Source organism: Solea solea, chromosome 14 (assembly GCF_958295425.1).
Source record: "Solea solea chromosome 14, fSolSol10.1, whole genome shotgun sequence".
Taxonomy (NCBI): Eukaryota; Metazoa; Chordata; class Actinopteri; order Pleuronectiformes; family Soleidae; genus Solea; species Solea solea.
In genome coordinates this window covers 23,342,101-23,366,683 of record NC_081147.1, presented here as the reverse complement: position 1 = coordinate 23,366,683, position 24,583 = coordinate 23,342,101, and the positions used below count along the sequence as shown (strand labels likewise).

At 41.5% G+C, this 24,583-nt stretch overlaps 3 protein-coding genes across 5 annotated transcripts; all 3 read right to left on the bottom strand.

Moving 5' to 3' along the window:
- Positions 1-16: 16 nt before the first annotated feature.
- Positions 17-15,893, bottom strand: klhl3 (kelch-like family member 3). 2 transcript variants are annotated; one of them, XM_058650513.1, is made up of 15 exons: positions 15,786-15,893; positions 14,008-14,166; positions 13,237-13,343; positions 13,002-13,123; positions 10,876-11,038; positions 10,558-10,667; positions 8,212-8,328; positions 7,641-7,790; positions 7,090-7,207; positions 6,501-6,698; positions 5,140-5,241; positions 4,878-5,006; positions 3,640-3,780; positions 2,924-3,067; positions 17-2,013 (listed from the first exon to the last, which is right to left on the bottom strand). In XM_058650513.1, the coding sequence occupies exons 1-15, from the start codon at positions 15,839-15,841 to the stop codon at positions 1,985-1,987; spliced, it is 1,845 nt and encodes a 614-aa protein (XP_058506496.1). In that variant the 5' UTR covers positions 15,842-15,893; the 3' UTR covers positions 17-1,984. The 2 variants fall into 2 exon arrangements, with proteins under 2 accessions (XP_058506496.1, XP_058506497.1); XM_058650514.1 differs by having other exon boundaries at positions 14,008-14,142; positions 15,786-15,868.
- Positions 15,894-16,946: 1,053 nt separating this feature from the next.
- LOC131473087 (heterogeneous nuclear ribonucleoprotein A0-like) lies at positions 16,947-18,631 on the bottom strand. Its single transcript, XM_058650612.1, has one exon. The coding sequence runs from the start codon at positions 18,562-18,564 to the stop codon at positions 17,611-17,613; it is 954 nt and encodes a 317-aa protein (XP_058506595.1). The 5' UTR covers positions 18,565-18,631; the 3' UTR covers positions 16,947-17,610.
- A 2,386-nt stretch (positions 18,632-21,017) lies between these two features.
- On the bottom strand, positions 21,018-23,880 carry LOC131473088 (heterogeneous nuclear ribonucleoprotein A0-like). Of its 2 annotated transcripts, none has more exons than XM_058650614.1 (2): positions 22,720-23,880; positions 21,018-21,823 (listed from the first exon to the last, which is right to left on the bottom strand). In XM_058650614.1, exon 1 carries the CDS (start codon positions 23,802-23,804, stop codon positions 22,893-22,895), a length of 912 nt encoding a protein of 303 aa, XP_058506597.1. In that variant the 5' UTR covers positions 23,805-23,880; the 3' UTR covers positions 21,018-21,823; positions 22,720-22,892. The 2 variants fall into 2 exon arrangements, with proteins under 2 accessions (XP_058506597.1, XP_058506596.1); XM_058650613.1 differs by having other exon boundaries at positions 21,018-21,375.
- Between the last annotated feature and the right edge of the window lie 703 nt (positions 23,881-24,583).

Genomic DNA, 24,583 nt, shown 5'->3' with positions numbered 1-24,583 from the left:
ACACAAAACAACCGTATAATCTATAAAGGGTTTAATATACTGCTTTGTTGGGGGGGGCTTTGAAAATGGCAGCAGGTTATTGTCATTGTTTTGTGATTTTTCTGGAAGATTGAAGACAAATATTGGCTGAGAATAAAGAAAAGAATAACTCCATCAAAAACCTTCAATAAAATGTCATTTCTTCACAGAATTAAAGCTATAGCACCAATCAGTCTGCGGCATACGCTACATCTAAAATAATCCCAACGTCATTTGAATGAATGTGACGTTATCTGGAAGAGAAAATGAAATAACATTTAAAAAAAAAAAAAATAAATGCTCTATTATCAACTGGAACCAAATAATAAATACAAAATCTTAAACCTGCAGTTTTTTTCTTACAATATAATTTCTACAGAGCAGAAACAGTGACTTTAAAAAAACAAACTTTACTGATTCTGATCATAATAACTGGCACTTTTCTTTTACAATCTCTGATGAAAGTGTCGACTTTAAACGAGAACAAATCTGTCAGCAGGTCAGTTTTCCAGTTCCTCCTCAGTTAGAGTGAGTGAGTGAATGAGTGAGTCCACATCAGTCAGTGCAAGTGTTGAGTGCATCAGTAGTGTGATCACCAACAATCAGTGGTGCCTTCAAACAGGAGTCGAGTTTCTACTGTGGTTTTGTTTTTTTTACGAGCCCTGTTACATTTTAGGGTGTTTAAAGGGATTTGTGCATCCATGTCTGTGAGTCCACTCTGGTCTAATAAGACGTTTCCACAGGTCAAAAAAACTCTAATCTAATCCCAAATTTGCAAGGGTTTTGACTGGTTTGAGTGTGTTTATGACACTCGGCTACTTTTACCGTTACTTACACTTATTTGTTACTAAATAAGTTACTTAACTTTGTCTTACACTGTGTGACTGTATCTGTAACTGTAACGACTTCTAGTTTGGAACACGGTCCACTCACAAGTTCTGAATGGAACGCACCATGTCATGATTGGCATTGGTTGTCCTCTTTGTCTGCAGCGTTAACCGTTAGCGGTCGCTTGCAAGCGAGGAGAACGTTGTGAGAAAGTGTGTTTACATCCTTTATGGTGTGCGCGGGCCACCGTAGCTGACTGAAAAGAATAGGGGGAAAGCGGAGGAGTTCAGAATTGTGTGTGGCAGAAAGTTAATGAAAAAAGTAATATATTGCAATTTTAGTCGTATGGAGTTGGTAATTGTTAAATTTGTCCCGTTTGAAGGCACCGCGACTCCCGTCTGCTTTGATCCAGGTCCAGTCTGGGATCTCTGAAGCCGCAGAAATGACTTTTCAGACTCTGAAGACAATCCCAAAAAATATTAAATATGACATTAACTTTGCATATAAGATATGCTTTCAACATTCTTTAAAAGATCTTGCAGCTCTCTAGGTCCTTGGGTTGAGAACGGTCGGCACAGAACTCAGTTTGCTTGGTGCTTTTCTCAGACTCTCTCTTTATATTGTAGCAACGGTTCAAAGTCTCATCACATATATGTATATTAAAAAAAGATTGGCTCACTTCCAGGACAGTCTTCCTGAAACGTAACAAACCGCGATGGTTGTGCAGTCATGTGACTGAGCTGGTGTTATAAAGCAGTCCATCACAGGTGAAGCTCTTCACTAAAGTCAGCGTCTGTGGAAGTCTTCTATCAGCTGATACAGCTGCTTATGTGCTTGGCATGTGAAGACAAAAAAAAACAACTTCTCACTAAGACAATGTCACTTTAAACCTGCTCTCCTGCAGCTATTGCTTCTTGTATCTAGTGCAGCAGAAGAGATCTCGAGGGTCTGTAAAGGAAGTGGCTCGGGGGGGGCAACAGAATCGGGTCGTGGGTGAGCGCCATATGCCCCTCCGCCCTCCCCCCTGCCCCCTCGTCGCGGTCCATCTGTGAGCTGAGGATTGAGAGCGTGGAGTTTATTACTTCTCCTGTGAGTCACTGGATGTAGACGCAAAGCTGAGGCTCTGCGACGCCTGCAGTCATAACGGCTTGTCAATCACTGCAACCCCTGAAAGAGAGTGAGACAGAGAGAGAGAGAGAGAGAGAGAGAGAGAAATGACTACACACTGTAGACCAGAGGTGTCAAACTGGCGGTCCTCGGGCCTCATGCTGCCCGTCACTTAATATCATGTCACGGCTTCCTTTCAAACACAGTGTGCGTGTCTGAGGCACAGCTGCTGATAGAATTTAGACAGAATATAATACTAGTTAAAGCAATAAGCAGCTTTGTGCCACCAGGTGGCGCTATGCCCTTGACTCAGCTGTCACGTGTAGATGTTTTCTGGCCAGGTCGCTTATGTGCAGATCAGTCAATATACTGATTTATTTTGCATCATACAAATGCTTTTATTGTGAAGTGCACATTATCCCATATCAAAACAAGCACTACTACTGACAAAATATCATCATGTATATCTTTTATTTATTGTGTTTTAACCTGAAGCTGATATTGCCAAACCCTTACTGAACAGGCCCCCAGGTCATTTGAGTTTGACACTCCCGATGTTTTTCAATTAAACACGGCACTATCTTAGAATCTGAAGCCTCGAGATTCACAATTTGACCAACACCATGTCAGTTTTTGAAACTGGAAAGTCACAGACTTCACCTGTAACCAGGCTCTTACTGGATGATACCAGCTGTCAATCACACATTGTCCTCTATCAACAAATGGAAAAAAACTGACATATTGTCCTGTTGGAAAAGACCTGAAAGGATTTCTGTTCTGGTCTGTTCTGAAATCGAGTGTAAATGAAGCTTTTCATCCAGAGCTCATAGTTGAGTTGTGGTCAATAAGAAGAAATAAATTAAGTAAAGTAGAGTAACTGTTGTCTGCTCTAAAAGTCACAGTTTGTTGCCAGTCCAGAACAAAAACACTACCCTGAAGTTTTTTTATATGGATGTAGCCTGAGACGTACCTGCATAGCTTCGTCCGTTGCTCATGTTGGTGGGAATGAGACTCCACTTATCAATGGCAGGGTTGTAAAACTCTACTGAGGAGAGGTTACACGAGCCGTCATCTCCCCCAATCACGTACAGCAGTCCATTAATGGCACAAACACCTGGAGGAGAGACAGTTAAGCAACATCTTTAAACCACAGACATAGCTTTTGGTTTTAATTACTTACGGATACAAAAACATGGAAAGCACTGATAGCAGTTGCCAAAGACATGCATCATAGTGTTTGTAGCAGATGCTTATTTGCAACACTTGTCCCTAGAAGAGCTTTCATGCCATAAATTGACAGTTTGAAAAGTAAAGCCCAGGAAATATAATAGAAGTAGCAGATCGCCACCAGGGGGCGATTGCTGTTTGAATAGAGAACCTGCTACAGCTTCAACTTCTCACTTGAGCTATAAAATCAGTGAATTTAAAAAATTTTTTCCTTATTTTGCCATTTCATTAGGGCTCCAACTATTAATTGAGAATTAAATTAATTGTCTATTATTTTTGATAACTGACTCATCAGTTTTTAACAAAGAAATCACTCAAATTGAATCACTTTGACATTTGAGGACGTCATAATTTGGAGGTTTGGGAAACAATAATAAACTGATCAATCGATCATGAAAATAATCCTCATTCGCGCATCATTCACTGGATGATGATGCGCGTCCGTGGGTGTAATCTCACCTGCATTCCTCCTACACATGTTCATGTCACAGACAAGTTTCCATGTGTTGGTCTGTGGGTGGTAAACCTCGACACTCTTCCTCACTAGAGGTCCATCGTGTCCTCCTGCTGCATACAGCTGACCGCACAACACACCCACACCTGCACAAACACACCAGCAGATGAATGAATGAGGACCAGTATACCAGTGTGAGATGGTGAAATCAAGTTGTATGTTTGTGCAAATATAGTTTTTTTTTTTATTAAAAGAAAAACACGTTTTGTACAATTACAGACCACCCACCAGGTGGCACTGTTACCCCAATAAAACTGTAACACTGTCAGACAATGCACAAACTAACATGATTGCTACAGTACACTATGAATTTAAGTATCATGTAAGTGTAAATTTGCTGTTTAATGTAGAAAATGACACAATAAATGTGTGTTAAATGTTTTTATTTTTTTTGCCAGTCCTCACAACTGCAAACTGTTTTTTGAAAGACTTACTTAAGAAGGTAAAAGGTCCAGTATGTGAGAAATAGTGAGATCTACCTGTGCAACTGTAGATTTCTTACCCCTATCTTGAAATGTTACCCCCACATGTTTAATTTGGAAAGAAAAAAGAAAAACGCAGGCTTTGGGTGCAGTTTTCCATTTGTAAAAGGATTATTCTACAGCTATGAAAACCAGAACGACTTTTATGTTACACACTTATGAGTAGTATATTAAATTTCAGCAAATAAACCCTTCCTAAATGTTACACACTGGACCTTTAAGGTAAAGATGTGGGGGTGAGAGAATTAATTTGTGTGATCACAACAATAGAACCATGCATCTGTGATTTTTGAACACTTCCGTTACCATCCTGTCGTTGCCATCGCACACTTCTCATTACCGTAACTCTGAGACCGTTTGTGATATCTAGACAATTCCAAAACTATGGACTCTGTCCAGGGTGTGACCCCAACCTTTCTCCCTAACAGCTGAGATTGCCACAGCCCCACCGTGAGACCCTCATGTGGAGGATACAACAGTAGGAGATGAATGGATGGATGGATACGTCCAATCACAGACAAGATTCACCAGCGTGTCACACATTTGTGACGTCAGCTTCTCAGTATCGTAATAAATAAATGGTTGCCATATATTGAAAGTTATCTTGGAAGAAGGGGGCAGAAGCACTCACTCATTGAACATCAAATCAAAATAAATCCAGGCGGTCATAAGAGGGTTAACGTGTGTGTGTGTGTGTGTACCTGCTCCACTTCGTCGTGTGCTCATGTCAGCTACGTAGCACCACTGGTCCGTGACGGGGTCGTACTCCTCCACTGTACTGAGACACTGACGGGACGCTCCATCATAGCCTCCTACTGAATACAACTTACCTACAAACACACACAGTTGAATACTTAATTTTCAGGAGTCAATTTCACAAAATCTAACAAACAAACACCCCAGATTACAACAGGTCATGTTTAAGTATAGGAGTATATCAGGTCACACACACGTCATTCTTACCATCGACCACGCCTACACCAACACTGCTGCGTCGGGTGTTCATGGAGGCTACGTACGTCCACTCGTTGGTTTTATAGTTGTAGGATTCGACTGTGGACAAACCTGAACGAGACGGAGACAACATGAATAAGCACAACATGAATAAGTTAGAAACATATTACACTGTGTGTGTGTTCAGTGAAAATGAACACTGCCCTGTTCCTTGTGTTTACTGTCAACACTGTAGTAGACAGTTGCGCTACTGTGAGCTGTGACATCTGCTCACTCCCAAGTGGAAATGAGTAAAAGAGGGAACAGTCGCATAATAAGGCTGAGTCAGATGGAGAAAGTCTGTCTGTATTTTTCTTAGTTGACAAAGTCTTTAACTTTATCTTCACTGCTGTGCTCACAGATATTCAATCTCCAATTCGTTCACTACATAAAAAGATTTAAAAATGGTCTATCTACTACTAGAAATTATTTCAAATCATATTTTTTGACACAAGGGGTAAACAATTAAAATTTCTATTTCTTTCAACAGCTGGAAAAACATTCTGTGTGCGCTCCATGTAATGCACGTCCACACACTTTTAATAGTAACTGAATAGAATCAAATCATACAATCAAATAACAACTTGTAGTTTCCTTCATTCATTATTTTGTTTGTGTTGTTTTAAAGTCCCACACATTGACCTGAAATATGGCCGTCACATACCAGAAAGGATGTCGTCATTCTTTGTTTGCATAGTAAGCACACTCTAGCTGGTTTGTCTGTCAGGGCTGTTGTAGAAACAGTTTTTATTAAAGTGATTATACACTGAAACAAACCCTTAAGGCTGAACCCTTAGGCCCAGGTCTAAAATTAGACACACCCGTTTCTTTAAAAAAAGGCAAGCTATAAAAACATATAATACATAATTATATTCCATCTTCATTTTGCTGATTTTTTTTCACCTACACCTGACCTAATTATTGATATCAAATAAGAATTAATTTTTTAAAGGATTTTAAAAGGCAATAATAAAATGTGTGTATAATGCTTGCGAAAGGAAGTGCAGTTTGAATGGGTTTCAATGGCACATTTTTTGCACTCAACAGTATGAGTGTTTGTTCAGTGTACTGGAAACAACAAGATCAAATAAAGATACACAATCTTGCCAAACTTCATGCCATATGCATGAACAAAGCCAAAATTATCAAAAAACAAAGAATGAAAAGCGTAAGGCAAAGTATATTCAATTTGTGTCTCCTACATGTTGCACGGTGGACTTTTATCAAAATCATATGATTAAAAAAATGTAATACCATACAAGAAAGGCCTGAAATGACAGTTGAGGCATATCATACAATATGTATGCGACAGTGTGGGTGTCAGTGTTTACCTATACTTCCGTTAAAGCCGCCCACAGCGTACAGTAAATCCCCGAGTACAGCGGCTCCTAGTGTACTGCGTCTCTCCTGCATGCTCGCCGCAGCAGTCCACTGGTCTCTGCCGCCGTCGTACACATCCACCGTCCGCTCTCGCAGCGAACTGTTGAAGCCGCCGACTGCATACACGCTGCCCACCATGGACACGACACCTGGAACAGTAGAGGGATGACATGACAGGACTGTGTCAGTGGACAAAAAGCTGATCCAAACCTATTGAGAAGGAGGCTGTTGTGTTGCTGCATTGGAGGATATTTTCTCTTGTCGTCAACAAGACAAAAAGTGAAGAAGCGAAGCTAAAAACTGACGGAGATTTGACCCAGCTGGACAGGTGTGTGCATGTGTGAGAGAAAGATGTTTATGCTGCTGTTGTCTACTAAACTAACTGTGACAGAGTCACATTTTGAAAAGACAAAAGTCAAATGCATTATTCGTTATGAATAAGCACTGAAATAATGTGTACAACATTCATAAATTAAATAGTAATATGTTAATATGGTAGCGACCCCTGGTGTAGACATAGTGCAAAGTGGTGCTGCTCACCTGCACGGCAGCGTCTTGAAGGAAGGTCGGCAACTTGGTACCAGCGATCATCTTGGAAGTCGTAACATTCCACACTGCGAATTGCCTTAGGAGCCTGACCGCCGACTACAATCATCACCTGTAAAAACACACACAAGTACATGTCAGGAGGATACAGTTTTAAATGTGTTTACCAAAGAGTAGTTGTGTGATGTTTGGTAGTGAGAAGCCAGTCAGATGTTTACGCGTGTGTTATGGCGTATTTCCACCGGCTCTCAAGAATCAAGCCAAACTGTAGATCAGTCAAAAAGACTTAACAATCCTAAAAACGTGGGTGAATCTCAAACAATTACCAGGGAAATGTCTAAAATCTCATTATTTAACAGAGGAGTCCAACGTATTTACACTCTTTGTGTGTGTGTGGGTCGCGTGTAAAACAAATTCACTGCAGTTCCACGCAGCCGTGCAGTGATGACTCCGCCCATGTAGAGTAGGTACTTTTTTTTTGTAGTGGAGATGCGACCTAAATCGTGCCGTGCCGGGACCATCGTGGAAAAGGGTCATTAGTTTACCTTGGGGATGCTGATGGGTGTTCTTGGTCGGGTCCGGTCTGTTTTGATGAGGTGCCGCTGGTCTGCTGGCAGCAGGTGATACTTCATTGCTTCGATCAGAAAATCTTTGCAGGTGTTGTTGTTCTTTATCAAAGCCTCTTCCTCCACAATCTGAAACAAAAGAGACGTTTCATTTCATCTAAAATAACAATACAACTGTAAAAACAGTCCTAGTGGACAGGAGGGGTATAAAGATTGTGTACTGTACGAACAAACACAAGACTGAAGTTAGTGTCCACAGATTGGGGTCTTCGAGGAACAGGAATTGGAGTTTTGCAGCTGCTACAAATGTCCTGACTGGATTATGGCTGTGCATTTCTCTGTATATTTTATTTATCCAGACTACATAAAGATAAATAAATCAAATACAAATGTTATACTGCCTTCGGATATGGTTGTTAGTGTAATGTCTAAAACCTGCAAAGCAAACACACTTGCTGATACTGTCTAACACTAGTTACAACTTTGTGTTAGTAACGTGCACAGAAATGGAGAAGAATTCAGCAAAGCAGATTATGAATTATTAGTTTACCTGCACTAAGTAATCCCTGGACAGCAGTGGAAGTCTGACATGCTCCATCAGTTTGGGCATAAACTCTAGACGAGCTGGTTTATCATGTTTGATCCAAGAAATCATAGCCTCAAATACCTAAGGAAACAAAGAGAGACATGAGTGAGCAGTGAGGACAAGAAGCTAATAGTACATCACACACACACAGTGTATGTGGTACATATTTAAGAGACAAAGCTTTAAAGAGAGTGAATCTTTAAAGTTAGTTTACATTCCTAACTCTAAGTCCTTTCCTTTGACCTAGATATGCAGTGACTCATCAACATTAGAGCTCTGTTTTTGGTATTTTTTGAACGTGTTGGCCTTTCGGGATAAAACAGAGTGAAAAAAAGATTGAAGTTTTACATTTCAGCTTAATTTTCTCATCAAAGCACATCAGGTCAATCACAACACACGACATCAGGATAGGCGGATAGGTTTGGAAAGTTGCCTTTCTGGCATTGAAAAGGTGTGAGTGGGATGGGGGTTTCAGACACTGCACAGCCATTTACATGTTCTAAGCACCCACAAATCCCTGTGGACACTGCGCTTCTCACAAGCTTGACAATCAAGCGGCCAGTGTGAAATGCATCACTGCAGTAGATACTGTGCTTTCATAGTGAAATACCAGTATGGATTGCTGGTACTTCACTCCCAGCTGGATGTCAGCATTAAACAGCCCTTTCTGTCTGAAACAGGCTCTAGTGAAGACACCACGCCTTGTCACGGAGCTGCTGCTTCAAATTCATCGATTTGCACACATTCACACTTGATTCTTTCCTGTTGGCCTGTGGAGAAGAAGCAAACAAAGGCCCGAGTGCGGCTCCTGTTGTGCACAAAGGCACGATGATAGATGAAGGCGTCTCAGGGTTTGAACGAGTCGACTGATAAACTGAAACTGCCCACACCACACTTTTTTGTTTTTTCATGTTTTAATCGAGTTGTGATCCAAACAGATAAAGTTTTTGTACTATTGTATATGATACACGATGCATGGTCCACAATAACATTAATATCACAACAATGATTCTGTGATAATATACTACAAGTCAATCATACAGCATACAATTATTCAACATCAATGTGCACAAAGTGCAAAAAGACTGTGTAATGAATCTGGATGGGGTATCTCTTAAAAGGGCTATTCACCCAAAAAATATAGTTTTTTTTTTTCTCAATTCCAGATTTATTTGATCATCAGACAGTGGATCTGACATACACGTCTCATTCCCACAAAGTGACTGCCTTCAAAGAAAATAAAAGCCCTACACTGCTCTTTACTGTTTCTGTCAATTATAACAAAATGTATGAGTAAAAGATCGGAAAAACTAAAATAAATATTAAAAAAAACTTTACATTTAATCAAACCGCATCATCTTAATGGTTTTAAGTTTACTCTTCATTTGACCAAGTGGAAAAAATGGGTGAAGCAGCCCTTTAACGTAGCTTTCGCCGCCATTTTCCCGCTGTGAACTCCCCTCTTCTTTGGCCGGGTAACTTCTGCCCAAGGTTCCCTCATTGATTTGAGGAGACGCATAGTAGCGAAGCCCAGTGAGTGAAACAGGCAGGGCTTGTTTACTCTAGTGTGCCTTAATTTATTCATTAAATTATCGATATTTGCCCTGACGTATTGATTATCGCATTGCACGAGGAAAGACAACGATATATCACCAAATCGACATTTTGACCCACCCACTAGTGTTACTGGGTGAAGAGAACGGTTGAATCACAGCCCTCACAGATCCAAACACAGAACCATTACACCCCCACTTAGAACTTGTGTTTTATGTCTTTGTTTAAACCAGGGATGTTCAAACTCCCACATCTCCAAACAGTCAGTGAGAGAACAAGTTGGCCCCTTTGTCACAGCTGAGCTATAAAATCCTACAGTGCAGAGGAGTTTCTCTTCAGCGCTGCCAGACAGACACTAAAGCGGAGAGTATCACACAGTCTGGTGTTGTGCTGCCCTTCTTTTCTCTTCCATTAGTTGGAGTTGGTCATTTTAGGACAACGTTTCGATCTGCTAAGTTCATGCTTGCCAAACTGTTGTTCCTGCATTGCCCTGTGCACTGAGAGGAAGTGGCAATGAGTCAGCTAAGAAAATGCAAATTTACTTGGAATATTCTTGACTGGCGCATCGAATATTAAGAGGACAGCTCTTGATTCTGCTAAAGTACCTTGAGTCATTAGTCATTGTTTCTATTTTTCGTGCTCCAGGAAAACCCCCTGATGCACACAATTCTCACATACTTCCACCCTCATGGAATTGTTTTTGTTATCAAAGAGTGTGTGTGTGTGTGTGTGTGTATCTGCATTGTGCTATCTGACCTTTTCCTCCGTGGAGACTGTGAGTTTGTCACTGGATATGAGGCTGCACACTTGCTGCAGAGTAAGGCCCAGAAACTCCTCCCCCTGCACCACCTCTGTGAAATGCTGCTCTAAGAGAACACAAACATGAAGAGTTAAACAAAACACAAACTAAGATCTTCGCTTTCATCATTACATTTCACAAAATTATCTGTAGTTCTCAACCTTTTTCAGGGCTGGTGAAAATGGGCTTTTACATAAGAGAGCCACCACCTGCCACACACACGCACAGTGGCAAAGATGACTCAGGGTCAGCGATGTCAACAGCGAGAAGCTTACCAGCATATGCGTGGGCCTGACTGAGAAGCTGTGTGCATGTGTGCAGGTCAGCAAATGCTCTGATGCCCAGACAGTTGGTGGGGTGAAGCTGAGACTGAAGGAACTCGCAGCAGACCTGACGAACATCCATCAGCTGCAGGAGACTCGCTGCAGGCAGCAGGACCTGCAGAGGAGACACACGTTGGCACTGTTCATACACTGATTTGTGGCATTAACGTGGGTTTTGGATGCAGCTCCAAGTACATTAGTTCACATAACTATTCATCTTTGGGTTATTTTCTCTACTGGTCGATTAGCTGTTTGGTCCATAAAGACCTTTTAAAAAAGTTGGTCGATATTGGGCTTGTAACTTAGTTTCCGGTTCAAATTGCTCCCAGGCTGGTGTGTGTTCACTACTGGTGTGTAAAAAGGATGGGTTAAATTCACCATCACTAATTGGTGTGCGTGTGCAAAAAGAACTACTTCTAAATGACACTAAATGAGAAATTAGCCTAAATAGTTGATAACATGAGATATTGTATGAAACTGATCACTGAGCTGCAACAAATGACGCCCAGTATAGACTGATGCGTTGATTATTTCCTTGATTAATCAATTACTCCTTTGGTCCATAAAATATTAGAAAATGGAAAAAATACGTAAATGATGTTTGCTAAACCAAATATATTCTTTTTCCGTTTTTGTTTGGTTCAAAAGACGCAAAAACAAGAAAATATTCCAATTTAAGAAGTTGAAAAGTTGAGAAAACAACAACGCTCAAACTGACTGTCAAAATAAGGGTCAATTAATTTAGTAATTGATTCATGTATTAATTGCTACAGCTGTAAAATGCTGACCCATTATGTCGACGTGTATCCATAAAAGATAATTGTCAGGTAAATATTGGAATATCTTTAAACTGTGACGCTAACAAATTCGGACTGTTCTCCAGCATACTTTAAAGGTAAGGTGGTATATTCATCTGCAACAAAGAGCTTTACCAATAAATGTTGCTTAATCTGTGAAACTGCTCACACACTGAGCACATACAGGATGTGGCCTATCTTTACTCTAACAGGATCTTACGCTATACATTAAATTCTGCACAATAGTTTGCTGCCCATCTTAGTGTGCACATGGCACATTATCAGGGTGGATTAATGATACAGTAAAGGGGTCAGTGAGTGTATATTTTACAGTGAAAACAGTCAGAAGAATTTGCTATTACTGAATACGAGCCTCTCGTCAAAACATGCACATCACGTGTATGTAAGTGAACCAATCAGGCAGGCACGCTGCTAACAGTGGGAGGATTTCCTGTCTCTCTCCACGCACACTTCCTGTGCTAATAATCGGAGGAAGTGTCCAGACTGCAGCTTGATCCCAGTGCATTTCTTCAACCCCGCAGCAGAGCCATGCAGTTACCCCGAGTTAATGCCACAGAGTCATAAACAAGTCCACACTCAGCCCAGTGAGTAATCAGCAAAGCACGGCTCACAACCTTTACCAGCTTTTACATCCCATGTAGTAAACATCTGCTCCTCAGGCAGGTTCATTCTGGCTTTTCTGAACTTTTAGTGAAAAACCAAAGAATTACAGTAATCAGGACTTCAAAGAGGACGTCCCTGGTTACAAGCAAATCCTTTAAAAGAGTAAAACCATGCTCACACTGTGTCTCATTAATCTAAACATCCATTATAACCCAACATGTATGACTCCTAAATAAATTGTGCAGCAAAACGGGTTTAAAAATGATGGTAATTACTACTAATAACTACTCTACCTACTTACTACATACTACTTAACAGCAATTCCTTGTTCACAATTGTTCAAAACAGAGACCTCATATAACCCTCACACAATTTCTGCGAGCATGTTTCTTATAGTTCCAGTTCCAACTAAAACACAGCTCATACCAGTGAGCAAAAACAAAGGTCCGCCCAGAAAAAGGTCAAGACAACAGCAGCAAGACGTTTCCTCCTCGACAACAAGGACATTTCATAACCGTGCGCTGCCTCTAAAAACTTGAAAACAAGGTAAAAGCAGCCATAACAGTGAAGTAAAAACATGAAAACCTTTCCACTGACTTGCACTGCCTTCCTCCTTGCGTATCCTCTTTGTAAACACCAACACAAACAAACACACACCTGGACGTTGTCCTCTGTGACTTCAATCTCAGCCGTGTAGATGTAATCGACCAGTTTTCTCAGCGTCTGACCGTCAACCGCTCTGATCTCCACCTGATGGGCCTTGCTCTCACTCATATCGCCTGCATACAGAGAAACACACAGAGAAACACACAGTGAAGCACAGAACAGCGCACACACACGCGCACAAACACATTTATCACAATATCAAGCAGACAGCAGTGTGTGTGTTCACCTGTGAACATGGCACAAAAATAGGGGCTGCAGGAGGCCAGGACCACCCTGTGAGCTGGCACTTCAACGCTCCCTGCGACCAGCTGGACATCACACAGCATCTGTTTACTGAAGGGTGAAGTGGAAAGAAAGAACACTTTTACTTTTCCCATTTAGCATGTCTTTACAGTTATGCTAGAATGTGGATTTAAATCTAAACATGCATACAGAAGCAAGGAAAAGGACACGTCTTCAAAGACAGGCACTAGAGGCAGTTGGCAGCCAGCAACTGTGCCCTTTAGTGTTAATTACCAGTAGTTAATGTATTCACAAAAACAACCATTCACTCTCATACTTCAGTTTAGAGCGTCCAAGTGTCTTGCCTAAGGACACACGGACAGTCCCAGTATCACTACCTTGCAAAAAGACATTTTCATCTCAACTTGCTTGGCTTGAGGATATATCTGATTCTAACAAGCACCACAGTGTAAAGTAATGTTTAGTTTTGTTAAGCATCAATAATATAGATTTCTTTAATGATCAGTCTATAAAATGTCTGTGCGTCTTCAAAAGACACACGGAATAATCCCAAACATAGAAAAGTAAATCAAGTACTGTTGTGTACTGGTAGGAGAAGAACTCTGACCTGATGTTCATCACTGAGAGACTACACAGAGCGGAAAAGATTACCCATGGATAACTCTTGTGTTTAAGAATCGACTGTGTCAAAGACATGAACATACTGGCTTCAACTTCTCTGTAGTGGAAAAAAACCTGACTGTCAGTAACGCACCTCCTCAGTTCATTCATCAGCTGGAAAGCTTTCCTCATATGAGTCTGGTTGAAGGTGTGCATCCCTCCATTCACCATGTCCTCCTCCGAGTCCGTGGTGCAGCTTGGACGTGGTGAGGCCGGTGTGGACACCAGACTGGTAAGACATGAGAGGCAGTGTCTGCATCAATGGAAAATAGATGGGGACCCAACAGTTAGACAGACTACAAGACAGTCTAATGGTTCTATCTATTGGATTATAAAAAGAGGACGAGGTGTTAAAGTTTGTCTGTTTGGATGTTTTCCCTGTGTGCAAGTGTTTTGCTTTTTCTAAACATTCAAACCCCACTGACCCATTCAGTCTCCTTTCATAATCCTCACTTCTTCACAGTAATCTGCTTTGGTTGCCATGGAAGTCAGCTGTAGCTGTAGAGCCTAAACTTTGTACTGTAACAATAAGGATTTTGTCCATTCTTTTAATTCATTTGGACATTTTTCACTTCAGGAGGGTTACATCTTTATCTAGACTCCTGAAGATAAAATGAGCTAGACAAGAGAGAACCTCCAAAGACACTTTTAGCATTTGAAAACATTAATGACTGTACAACAGAAACGGAGAACCAGAAATGTTGCTGGACTGTAAATACCACAACATCCATACCCCTGTTTTTTGAGGTGGTGGTGCAGGTACATAAGGCGTTCATGTGGAGTCAGTGTGTTACATGCAGTGTACAGTAAGCTGTATGCTTGTAGATAGAGACCAGATAAATGGAACACGATTGAAATATTGTTTTGACATGAATGTGGGAAGCAGAAAACAAAAGAACTGTTGCAGAAGACCTGATTTCAGCTATAGCTGTAAAATGTTCACTGGCTGTCAGACAACCCAATTAATCAACTAGTTACTGATGTTGATAGTCGAATGATGAGTTTGAGTGCTTTCTTTAAACAAGCTCTCAGATTTTTCATCTTCTCATATTTGAGTATTTTCTAGTTTCTTAACATTTTCTGACACTTTATGGACCAAACTAATCGATTCATAAAAAAATAACTACACCATTCTCTCATTTTTTTTTTTTTTACTTTTAATCATCAAATGTGTTCCACACTGAGCAGGTGTCACTAATCTACGCTTAGTTTCATCTTAGTGTTTATTTGACTGTCTCCACTATATGCTATCTGTACTTTCGTAATAATGAGATTAGTATGAGAACAGAACAACAGATTGAACAAATAATGATGCAGCACTGACAAGACCGGTGGGAATGTTATGTTGAGCCAGCAGTGAGGACAAAACAAGGGTGGGTGAACTAAATAACAGCAAAAAAAGGTCTCAGAGAGTGGCTTTCTTTGTGTCAAGTGAGCAAACAAATACACGGAGTTAGGTTAAAAAAAATGGTGTTTGTTTTGAGTTTGCGGTTCAATTTGTCAGGTTAGCTCCCTCTTAGCGTTGCTAATTTTAATACATATAACATGATAGCATGCCATTAACTGCCACGATTCGCTGCTCATATAGAGGTCGTAACCTCGTGAGGACACAGTTAATTGTCGGTAAGATGGGACACCAATGGCTGTTCACACATTTACATTTGGAGTCTGGATTTCAGCAGCCCACCGATGCTAGCTAACCTACCAAAGCTAATTGGTCAACAAGGCTAGTTTGAGTTCGAGGGTCGGGGGTAAAAGTGTTCTGTCACTGTCGGTGGTGGGTTTATTGTCAGCGAGCCATGTGGCCTACACTGCTATCCAACCGAATCACAGATTTAAAATAAAAATAAATAATGCCCCAATTCAACTCACCCTAACGACACACCGTCCATCCTCCTCCTCCCAGAGCCACAGAGCACAGCAGGCATGAGCGCTGGCTGCACCAAGATCCTCTACTACCGCGATGATGAATCACTCCGGCGCAAAAAAAAAGATGGCATATACACACACACATACGCAGTTTATCGCGCTGGAGGCTGGTCTCTACGCCGAAGTTACTATGATGATATTAATAATGTAGTTGTTCCTTTCTGAATTGACAGAACAGTCTGTTATAATAATAATATTATATATTAATAAGAATTTATTTATGAACACGTGGTGCGACGGTTCACTTTAGTGTTCATTATAAAAACAAACCCTCACAACCCGTTAAATTGCCCTATAAATATATGCATTTTTTCTTGATATATTTTTTCCTTTATATATATGCATTTTCTTTTTTGATTACATTTACTCGAAAATAATATGGCCCTTAAAAGGGTACTCAATTTAATTTTACAAATCATAACTATAAATTGTTTGAAAAATTAAAATTATGCAGTTTTATCTGTCAACCTAATAGTGCAAATAAATGCACAGCAGAGTGCCAATCCTGCCACCTAGTGTGTCCCTAATAAAGTGCTCATAGGCAGTATTACATTACATAAATTATGCAAGTGCAGTGATGACGTGCACCGTTATTCTTTTAGAGAGGCAGAATAAGGCCGTCTCACACATCAACTTCCCAGAACATCATTGGTTTTGTTGATAAAGTTGTTTTTAGGGGGACTCAACTCTCTGCCAACATTCCCTGATTGCTGTTGTGTTTAATTGAGAAATGTGTCCCCCAATACCTGCGGACATGCAACTATACAATCAATTCTTCGTTGCATGCAGAACAGTACTACTCAAATTTCACTTATTCCGACCAGTTATTAAAAAAAAAAAAAACATCTTTAATCAGTGTGAAGTCAACTTAATTCTTCTAAGGTTACATGTGTTGCTCATTTGACTGAAAACCGTCATATCAATTATTTCCCCAATGACAGGAACAGAGCGCTGATCATCTTTGGCAGGACAAAATGGCCGATGAACATGAAAGGCCAGCAATTCGCAGGGAACACCCCCTCCTGTTGGTTGTTTTATGAACTACATTTACAAGCTTACACAGGAGGACTGCAATTCCACTGGATACGAATTAAAACGGCAAGATTAGATTTTCAAAACATTAAAAACTTTAATAAAAGCAGAATACAACATAGGGGCAAACTGAACACATGGATTTTCAGAACAGTTTTAATTTAAACAAAAGCCTGTAGGCCTAAATGGGACGGGAGAGGTGGAAAAGGTAAATGTACAAACAAATGACCACGAGACATTTCCCCACCCTCAAAAAGAATACTTAGTCACAAGTGTTTTAAGATCAAGAAACTCAAGCAACTGAGCCCCATGCTGCCCGACACTGCCACCAACTCCACTTAAAACCCTGAGTTCATGACGCAAAAGTAACACATGGCTGGTTTGCAAGACAGACAAACTCAAATCTGAGTCGAGAAGCAGTGACTGACATTGGTTTCGTTTTTACAAATGGTTCAAAAACAAGAATTTCCCCCCCTCCCCAAACAAAAACATAACACATGTACAATTCAAATTGTAGTAGTAAAGTCCATTACGTGTGGAATAAGAGGACATATGGGGTCCGGGTGGAGGTGGATGGGGGCCAGGATCCCATTCATCCTGTGTGGGTGATGGGCACAGTCTCTTAATTGAACAGCAGACCCTTCACCCCCACCTGGGACTGTGTTACGTGTGTAAATTCAAGTTTGTTGTAATCAGAATTTCCCTATGAACATTTCTAAATGGAGGGAGGTAATAATTAATAACCCCCGCCAAATCCCCCTCCTCCTCCTCCACCGCCGCCGCCTCCTCCACCTCCTCCTCTGCCGTAGCCACCGCCGCCTCCGCCTCTGTTGTAAGGAGCCCCGCTCCGGTAGGAGTAGTTGCCCCCCTTCATTGGACCATAATTGGCGTGCTGCTGTCCATAGCCTTCCCCAAAGTCACCGTTATTGTACCCGCCACCCATCTGGTTGTCGTACTCCTCGTAGCCCTCGTAACCCCCGTAGCCTCCACCTCCCCCTCCGCCGTTGTATCCCCCGCCATAACCGCCACCGTAGCCGTAGCCACCTCCGTAGTTACCGCCGTAGCCTCCTCTGTAGCCGCCGCCTCCTCCCCTTCCGCCGCCATTGTTCTGCATCCCTCTGCCGCGTCCTCTTCCTCCCCGGCCGCCACCGGTGGACAGCTCCTGCTTGGTCAGAGCCTTCTTCACCTCCACCTGCTCACCATCGATGTTGTGGAATTTGGCCACCACCGCCTTGGTGGCGGAGTCGGTATCCTCGAAGAAGACAAAGCCAAACCCCCTCTTCCTGCCGGTTTGCTTGTCGGAGATGATCTCGACCTTCTCCACCACGCCGAACTGGGAGAAGTAGTCGCTCAGGTTGTTCGGCTCCATGTGGTCTTTGACACCGCCGACGAAAATCTTCTTCACGTTGGCGAGCACCTCAGGCTTGTTCGCGTCCTCCCGGGCTACGGCCCACTTCAATTCCACGTTGTTGCCGTCGATAACATGTGGCTTAACCGCCATTGCTGCGTCGGCTTCCTCCGACGTCGTGTAGGTGATGAAACCGAAGCAACGAGAGCGCCCGAGTTGTTGATTCATTACCACGACGCAGTCGGTGAGCGTCCCGAAATTCTCGAAGTAGCTGCGGAGGCCATCTCCCGTGGTCTCCACGTTCAGTCCCCCGACAAAGAGCTTGCAAAGTTGGGCCGACATGACTGAATCTTTGCTGTGGATGGAGGGGGACAAAGTAGACCGTCCCTCCTCTTCTTCTTCAATGGACGACGTCGAGGCGTTCCGTGTGACTCACGCGCCGCCGTAATACGTAGCACGCGCTGATTGGTCGTCTTGAATAAAATCAACACCCACATTGGCTGGCGAGCGATACTCGCTGCTGCTGCTTTCAAGTACAATCGGAAATACCATGTTCCTTTGCTCGAGGCGCGGATTTCAACAATTGAAAGCGTTGTTCTTAGCTTATATCGAGTATATAATAACATACAAAAACTACTTAAAACTTACATATTAGCACAATTTGTCTCACGTAGTATAATATGTCATAATTATCTCTTAGCACTTAGCTTCGCACTGCACAACCAACACAAAACAAAGAGCAACAGATATATTATTTTTTATTATTTAGAAACATTACTATGGGCTATTTCACACACGACAGGATTTGTTAGTTATAAATTATTTACTCTTTTGTAATTAAATTACTCTTTGTAAATTATAACTGTATTTTCCAACCGTAATGTGCCGTCCCACAGCTTTAGATAAGGAAGAACCGTAAGCAAAAATATCAACAAAGCACCAATGCACATTACACATTTAGTTTTTGATGAATAATGCTGACCAGCTTGGGTGATTTTCCCCTTCTTACTTAAAAAAATAGTAAATCCTCAATGTGCTATGCGTTATGCTTGGTGTCTTTGAAATTTCTAGTTTCCCAAGTGGATTAGAAATGTTTTTACTGTTGTTAAATTACATAATTTTAGAGCAACTCTAACTCTCTCCTCCCTGATAAGGCTGCACTACGTTGGTTGAAACAGAATTTGAAGCATGGACAGTTTGTACCAGTGCTAGTTGTATTTTATTGTCCCCTGTAATGCTGTAGATGATTAAACCAGGTCAACAATTTGTTAAAAAAAAAAAATCTGCTTAACATGTTATGAGGAAGTTAATGTTGGGTGCTCTGGTGTTAAGTTGTATTTACGGGGTAATCAAATGAACACTTTAAAAGTTGCCACACTGGTTGCTGCGCAGGGCTAAACAGAAACCAGACCTAAGAGTGAACACAGAGACAACCATGCTTGGTCTCACTCCAAGTTAAGAATTGCAGCATTGTCATAGACCTATCAAGCTTCTTGCCTGTACAAGCACAAAACAAGCACCATTGGACACGTTTCAGTGGCCTAAAGCACAAATTAGATTGATCAACTTTGTCCTCCCAAACCTCTTAAACATAATCAGTCAATTAACACAGACCTTATTGTGACCCCTTTTGTGATGAAAGAGTGATCAAGGGATACATGCCATCAAACAATGATCAGTGAAAGAACATCATGTGACACGATCACTTTGTATATAAAATATATAGATTTATTGTGAGGTCATTCAAAAAAAAAAGCACAGCCAAGATAACAGATGCTTCCTTTTCCTACTGGATGACCAGAGATATCATTTTCCTATGAAAAAAAGTGACAAAAACAGTAACATACACTTGACTGTCATGTAAATAAAGCAGTTTTTAAAAATCAGACATCATAGCAAGGTGGGTAAGAAACTGCAGCAGATGCAGCATTAACTGATCCGTTATTGCCTGAATTTTAAATTGAAAAACTAAGTAAATTATAGTTTTCCATCACCACTTTTGAGTGGTACGTGTATCGTTTGTGTAGCAGAAACCACAACCATCTTACAGCATGGTCTCAATGGCTAGAGCCTGTTCTCTGCATTTAAGGACAGTAGGCAGGTTAATAGAGCTTTTAAATTCATCTTTTTAGATTCCTCACTTCTCTGCATCCACAGACAACCATTCTAAATGGAATAGGTGAGGAACCATAGCCTCTGGAGTTAGATTCATGTTCACGTTAGGGTAATGTGATACTTTCAGCATTAACATTTTAAAAATGTACTACACAAACGCATCGGCTTCCAGAGATTTTTCAACTCCGTAAATGTAAACCTGTAATTTCTTCTTACTGCATACAAAATAAGAATTTCAGGTTTGGGAAATATTTCATGGTGCAAACCTCAGGAAAACAGATTTATGGAAATAAGTTAGTTGCGGCCCTGCAGTACAGTAAAATAGCCAACGTAAGACGCTGTACTCTACATCTTTGGCTTCAGGGAGCACAGGTTTCTCCATCACTGTTCCTTTTAGAAACTAGTCTGCAGCCAAGTTACCTCCAAGCTGTTGTATCAAATATTTTCAACCACATACACAACTGCCAATGTAGCAATTCAAAAACAAACCTTTCAAAATAAGTGTCACACAGTCAGGTATAATTTTATTTAAGTTTTTCATCAAAATAAGAGTACATCTGCTGTATGTGACTCAAGTCACATGTCCATCCAAGAGATTCAAATTCCCTAAAGTCAATTAACATTTTAAAATCAGTCCAGCTGATCGGATAAATCAGACTTCGGAAGACAACTGAATTGGCTCATGTTGCAATTTTACTTTTATTTAAAATATCAGCCTGTTTGGGCCAGTAAAAAAATTCACACAAATTAAATCATTCACACTCAATACCCAAGACAGGACTTCATCACCTGCAGGGCCAGGTCACCAATAGTGCCATGACTCACTGCACCCGAGCACCGTTTTATAAAAATACCATTGTAAAAAAGAATTTAAAAAAGAATAAAACTTAGCATTCAAACTCATTTTGAGCACAGTGGAATCCCATGTGAAACTTCACCTGTGGGAGAAGACACAAGATCTTGGTCCCCGCCAGCGGTGAGACACGCACCCCAATAGTTTTCAGGGTGATGTCCTCATGCCCAGGTTACCATAGCAACCTGGAGGAGATGGAGAGAGACACAATGAGAAACTGAACAGAGCATGTTTTCGGGAAGAGACCAATTTATTTGCTCCATTATCTTATGCAATAGTGGAACAATATGCGAGTCTCCTTCCACCCACTTGTTAAATTAAGGTCAAATTTATTAACCCCCCTTTGTTGCCACAAAAATTAGCTATATAAAAAGGTGTATTTGTAAGTACATTTGTGTAAAATTAAATAATGGCACAGTTGTGCACCATCTTGATGAAATAAATACCTTACATGGCTGACCAACACAGAGTAAAGACAGGTTGATTTACATACCTATTTGGCTGGATGTGGATATCCTAAAGAGATATTTCAGACTCCTATCACAATCGATGATAGGGTCCTGATGTAGCCTACAAACAAACTGCTACGGCTATTTTGGCTGGGATAGCCTACAGGAATACTTGTAAGAACACCTAAATGTAGGAATAATCAAAGATAAATATCAGAGCCCCCACGTCCACAAATAAATATGTATTCAGAGAGAAAATAAAATATAAGTTAGCATGGTTTTAAAAAGAGAAACACAATAAAAAAGGTCAAACCCTACAAAGCCTACATGCAATGGCTGTGGGTAGACTACAACCATTAATTTCACCCACCTGAGAGTAAGGGAATAAACTGTGGTAAAGGTGCCGCGTAACTAAAGATCATGATGATGTCACCTATAAAACCTGTGGATGAACTTGAGGAAGCCTGGTTAAATAAGTAAAATAACTAAGCTAAGTGGTATAACGTTTTATTTAAAATGAACATACATAAAGCATATCAAAGTGTTTTAACAGTAGGTTTGTTCTCCAGACATGAAAGTATACAATATACAGTATATTGCTACAGGTAGACGGGAAAAAATTAACAATATTTTGAAACTAGTACTATGCGTTGAGTTTGAATACAACACGGGGAAGGAAACAAGGAAACTGGATCCTGCAGTATCACGTTCCCGCCTTTGCTGAATGACCCAAGTAAGTATTATACAGGTAGATAACAGCTGAAATCCAAAAATCACATTAACATGCTTTCTTATCCTCATACAATGAAAACACACCTACTCCAGAAAACAAATCTATTCTAATGGCTTAAAATGTAGATATTAAGAAAACCATAAACAATCCTACATCGAAACTTTCAAATAAGAAAAAAAAAAATAAGCGAAGCGAACGCAAATAAAAAAATAACTCTAAACGACAGCCACACGCCGCAACGTGGGTACATAAAAGGGGCCATTTTGTGTTCTATTCTTCGTGTCCTAGTTGAACGGCAACAGCCGATGCTCGTTATTAACAGGTTCTCTGGGAAGTGACCTTCCTACCTGTTTGGGTTTTTGAGGTTAGTGGGGATTCTTTGTGTCCTGATCTCTGCCATGGTTGGTTCACGGCAGACGCCCCGTAACTGATTTTGAATTTGGCGTTCGAATCCAGGTTGGGGGTTTGTGTAGTGGCTGTGGGGGGGATGGGTGGTCGATTTTCCGCTCGGAAGTGTCATCTAGTAGCCGCCGCCGCCATAGCCCCCCCTCGGGTAGCCACTGCCGCCGCCGCCTCTGCTGTAGGGAGCAGCGCTCCTCTGGTGGCCGAAGGGGCCCCCCTTCATGGGACCATAGCCGGATGAATGTTGGCCATAACCGCTTCCAAACTCGTTGTAGCCGTTTCCACCACCGTATCCACTTCCCTGGTCTCCATAGCCGCCCCCATATCCGCCGTATCCTCCGTAGCCGCCACCACCACCGCCGCCGCAGTTGTAGCCTCCGCCATTTCCGTAGTTGTAGTTTCCGCCATACTCCCTGCCGCCGTAGCCATTTTGATTTCCTCTCATGCCTCTGCCCGGCCGGCCGCCCATCGACATGCCGCCTCTGCCTGAGGCCTGCATCTCCTGCTTGGAGAGGGCTTTCTTTACCTCAACTTTGTGTCCCATGATGTTGTGGAATTTCACCACAACGGCTTTGTCGGCTGCGTCGTGCTCGGCGAAATAGACAAAGCCGAAGCCTCGTTTCTTCCCGGTCTCCTTCTCCGAGATGACTTCGGCCTTCTCGATCTCGCCGTACTGGCTGAAATGGTTGATCAGGTGTTCCTCCTCGATCTCGTCTTTCAGGCCACCGATGAAGACTTTCTTCACCTTAGCGAGGGCCTCTGGTTTGTTCGCGTCCTCTCGCGCCACGGCGCGCTTCAGTTCGACGGCGTTACCGTCGACGGTGTGCGGCCTGGCCTTCATGGCTTCGTCAGCCTCCTCCGTCGTGGAGTAGGTCACAAAGCCGAAGCAGCGGGAACGCTGCAGCTGCTTGTTCACGACGACAACGCAGTCGGTGATCGTACCGTACTTTTCGAAATGCTTGCGCAGGCCATCGCTGTCGGTGTCCACGTTGAGTCCACCGACGAAAAGTTTGCAAAGCTGGTCGCTCATGTTTAAACAATGACGATGAGATTACTAGCGAGACTAACTGGAGCGTGAGTAAATCTCAAAATGGTGGCCGAGCAAAGGACGCAGCTGTTTTTATACCGGAGATGAAGCTCAACTAGTGATACCACCTCTTCCGGTGCGCTACTGTCTCTCTTTCTCCACCCCCTCTCTCCTCCGTATCAAAGGAATCAAAACCTGGAATCGTTCTTTTGACTCATCAAACAACACTAAAGCCATTTATTCTTCAAAAATGACTTTCTGGTGACTTTAATTTAATACCAGAAATGAGAAAACTACAATAAAGACGTTAGAAGTGTGTAACTGCAGATTAATATATTCAAACGGCAGAGGGCAACGTTACACCACTACGTATACAGCCTGCCGGAAATTATTATTAGAAGAAAAATCGAGCTCGAGCTTTTGCTAAAATTATTCTTAAAAACATGTTCCATGAAAGAGACGATGACCAAAAAACGGCAGATGATGATTATGACAGTTCGAAAGTGTGTTCAACATTACCTTTAATCGGCCCTCTCTATCCAATTCCAATTAAAGTAAAATTGCATAAGTAGTTTAAAATTTTAGTATAAAAAATCTGTTCCTAAACAGGCCAAAAGTTGTGATGTGTGAATTGTTGATTTTGGCTGAAACATGTAGATGGTGTAATACTGAATCCAAACCACTTTAAAGAAATGTTAAACCATGTTTGAATTATTTCTTCAGATTTCTTACATGAAAGGCATTGCAGCTGTTGTTCTGTTTGCAATAAAGCTAATAATTAG

Bases quoted from the DNA above. Each gene is read 5' to 3' on its own strand.
- LOC131473087 (XM_058650612.1), bottom strand. From the start codon at position 18,564: ATGTCGGCCCAACTTTGCAAGCTCTTTGTCGGGGGACTGAACGTGGAG.
- klhl3 (XM_058650513.1), bottom strand. From the start codon at position 15,841: ATGCCTGCTGTGCTCTGTGGCTCTGGGAGGAGGAGGATGGACGGTGTG. The intron at 13,124-13,236 runs GTGAACACACAC...CTCTGTATGCAG, and splicing joins TTTTTGTGCCATGTTCACAG to GCGATATGAGTGAGAGCAAG. The intron at 5,007-5,139 runs GTAAGAATGACG...GTGTGTTTGTAG, and splicing joins TGGTGTAGGCGTGGTCGATG to GTAAGTTGTATTCAGTAGGA.
- LOC131473088 (XM_058650614.1), bottom strand. From the start codon at position 23,804: ATGAGCGACCAGCTTTGCAAACTTTTCGTCGGTGGACTCAACGTGGAC.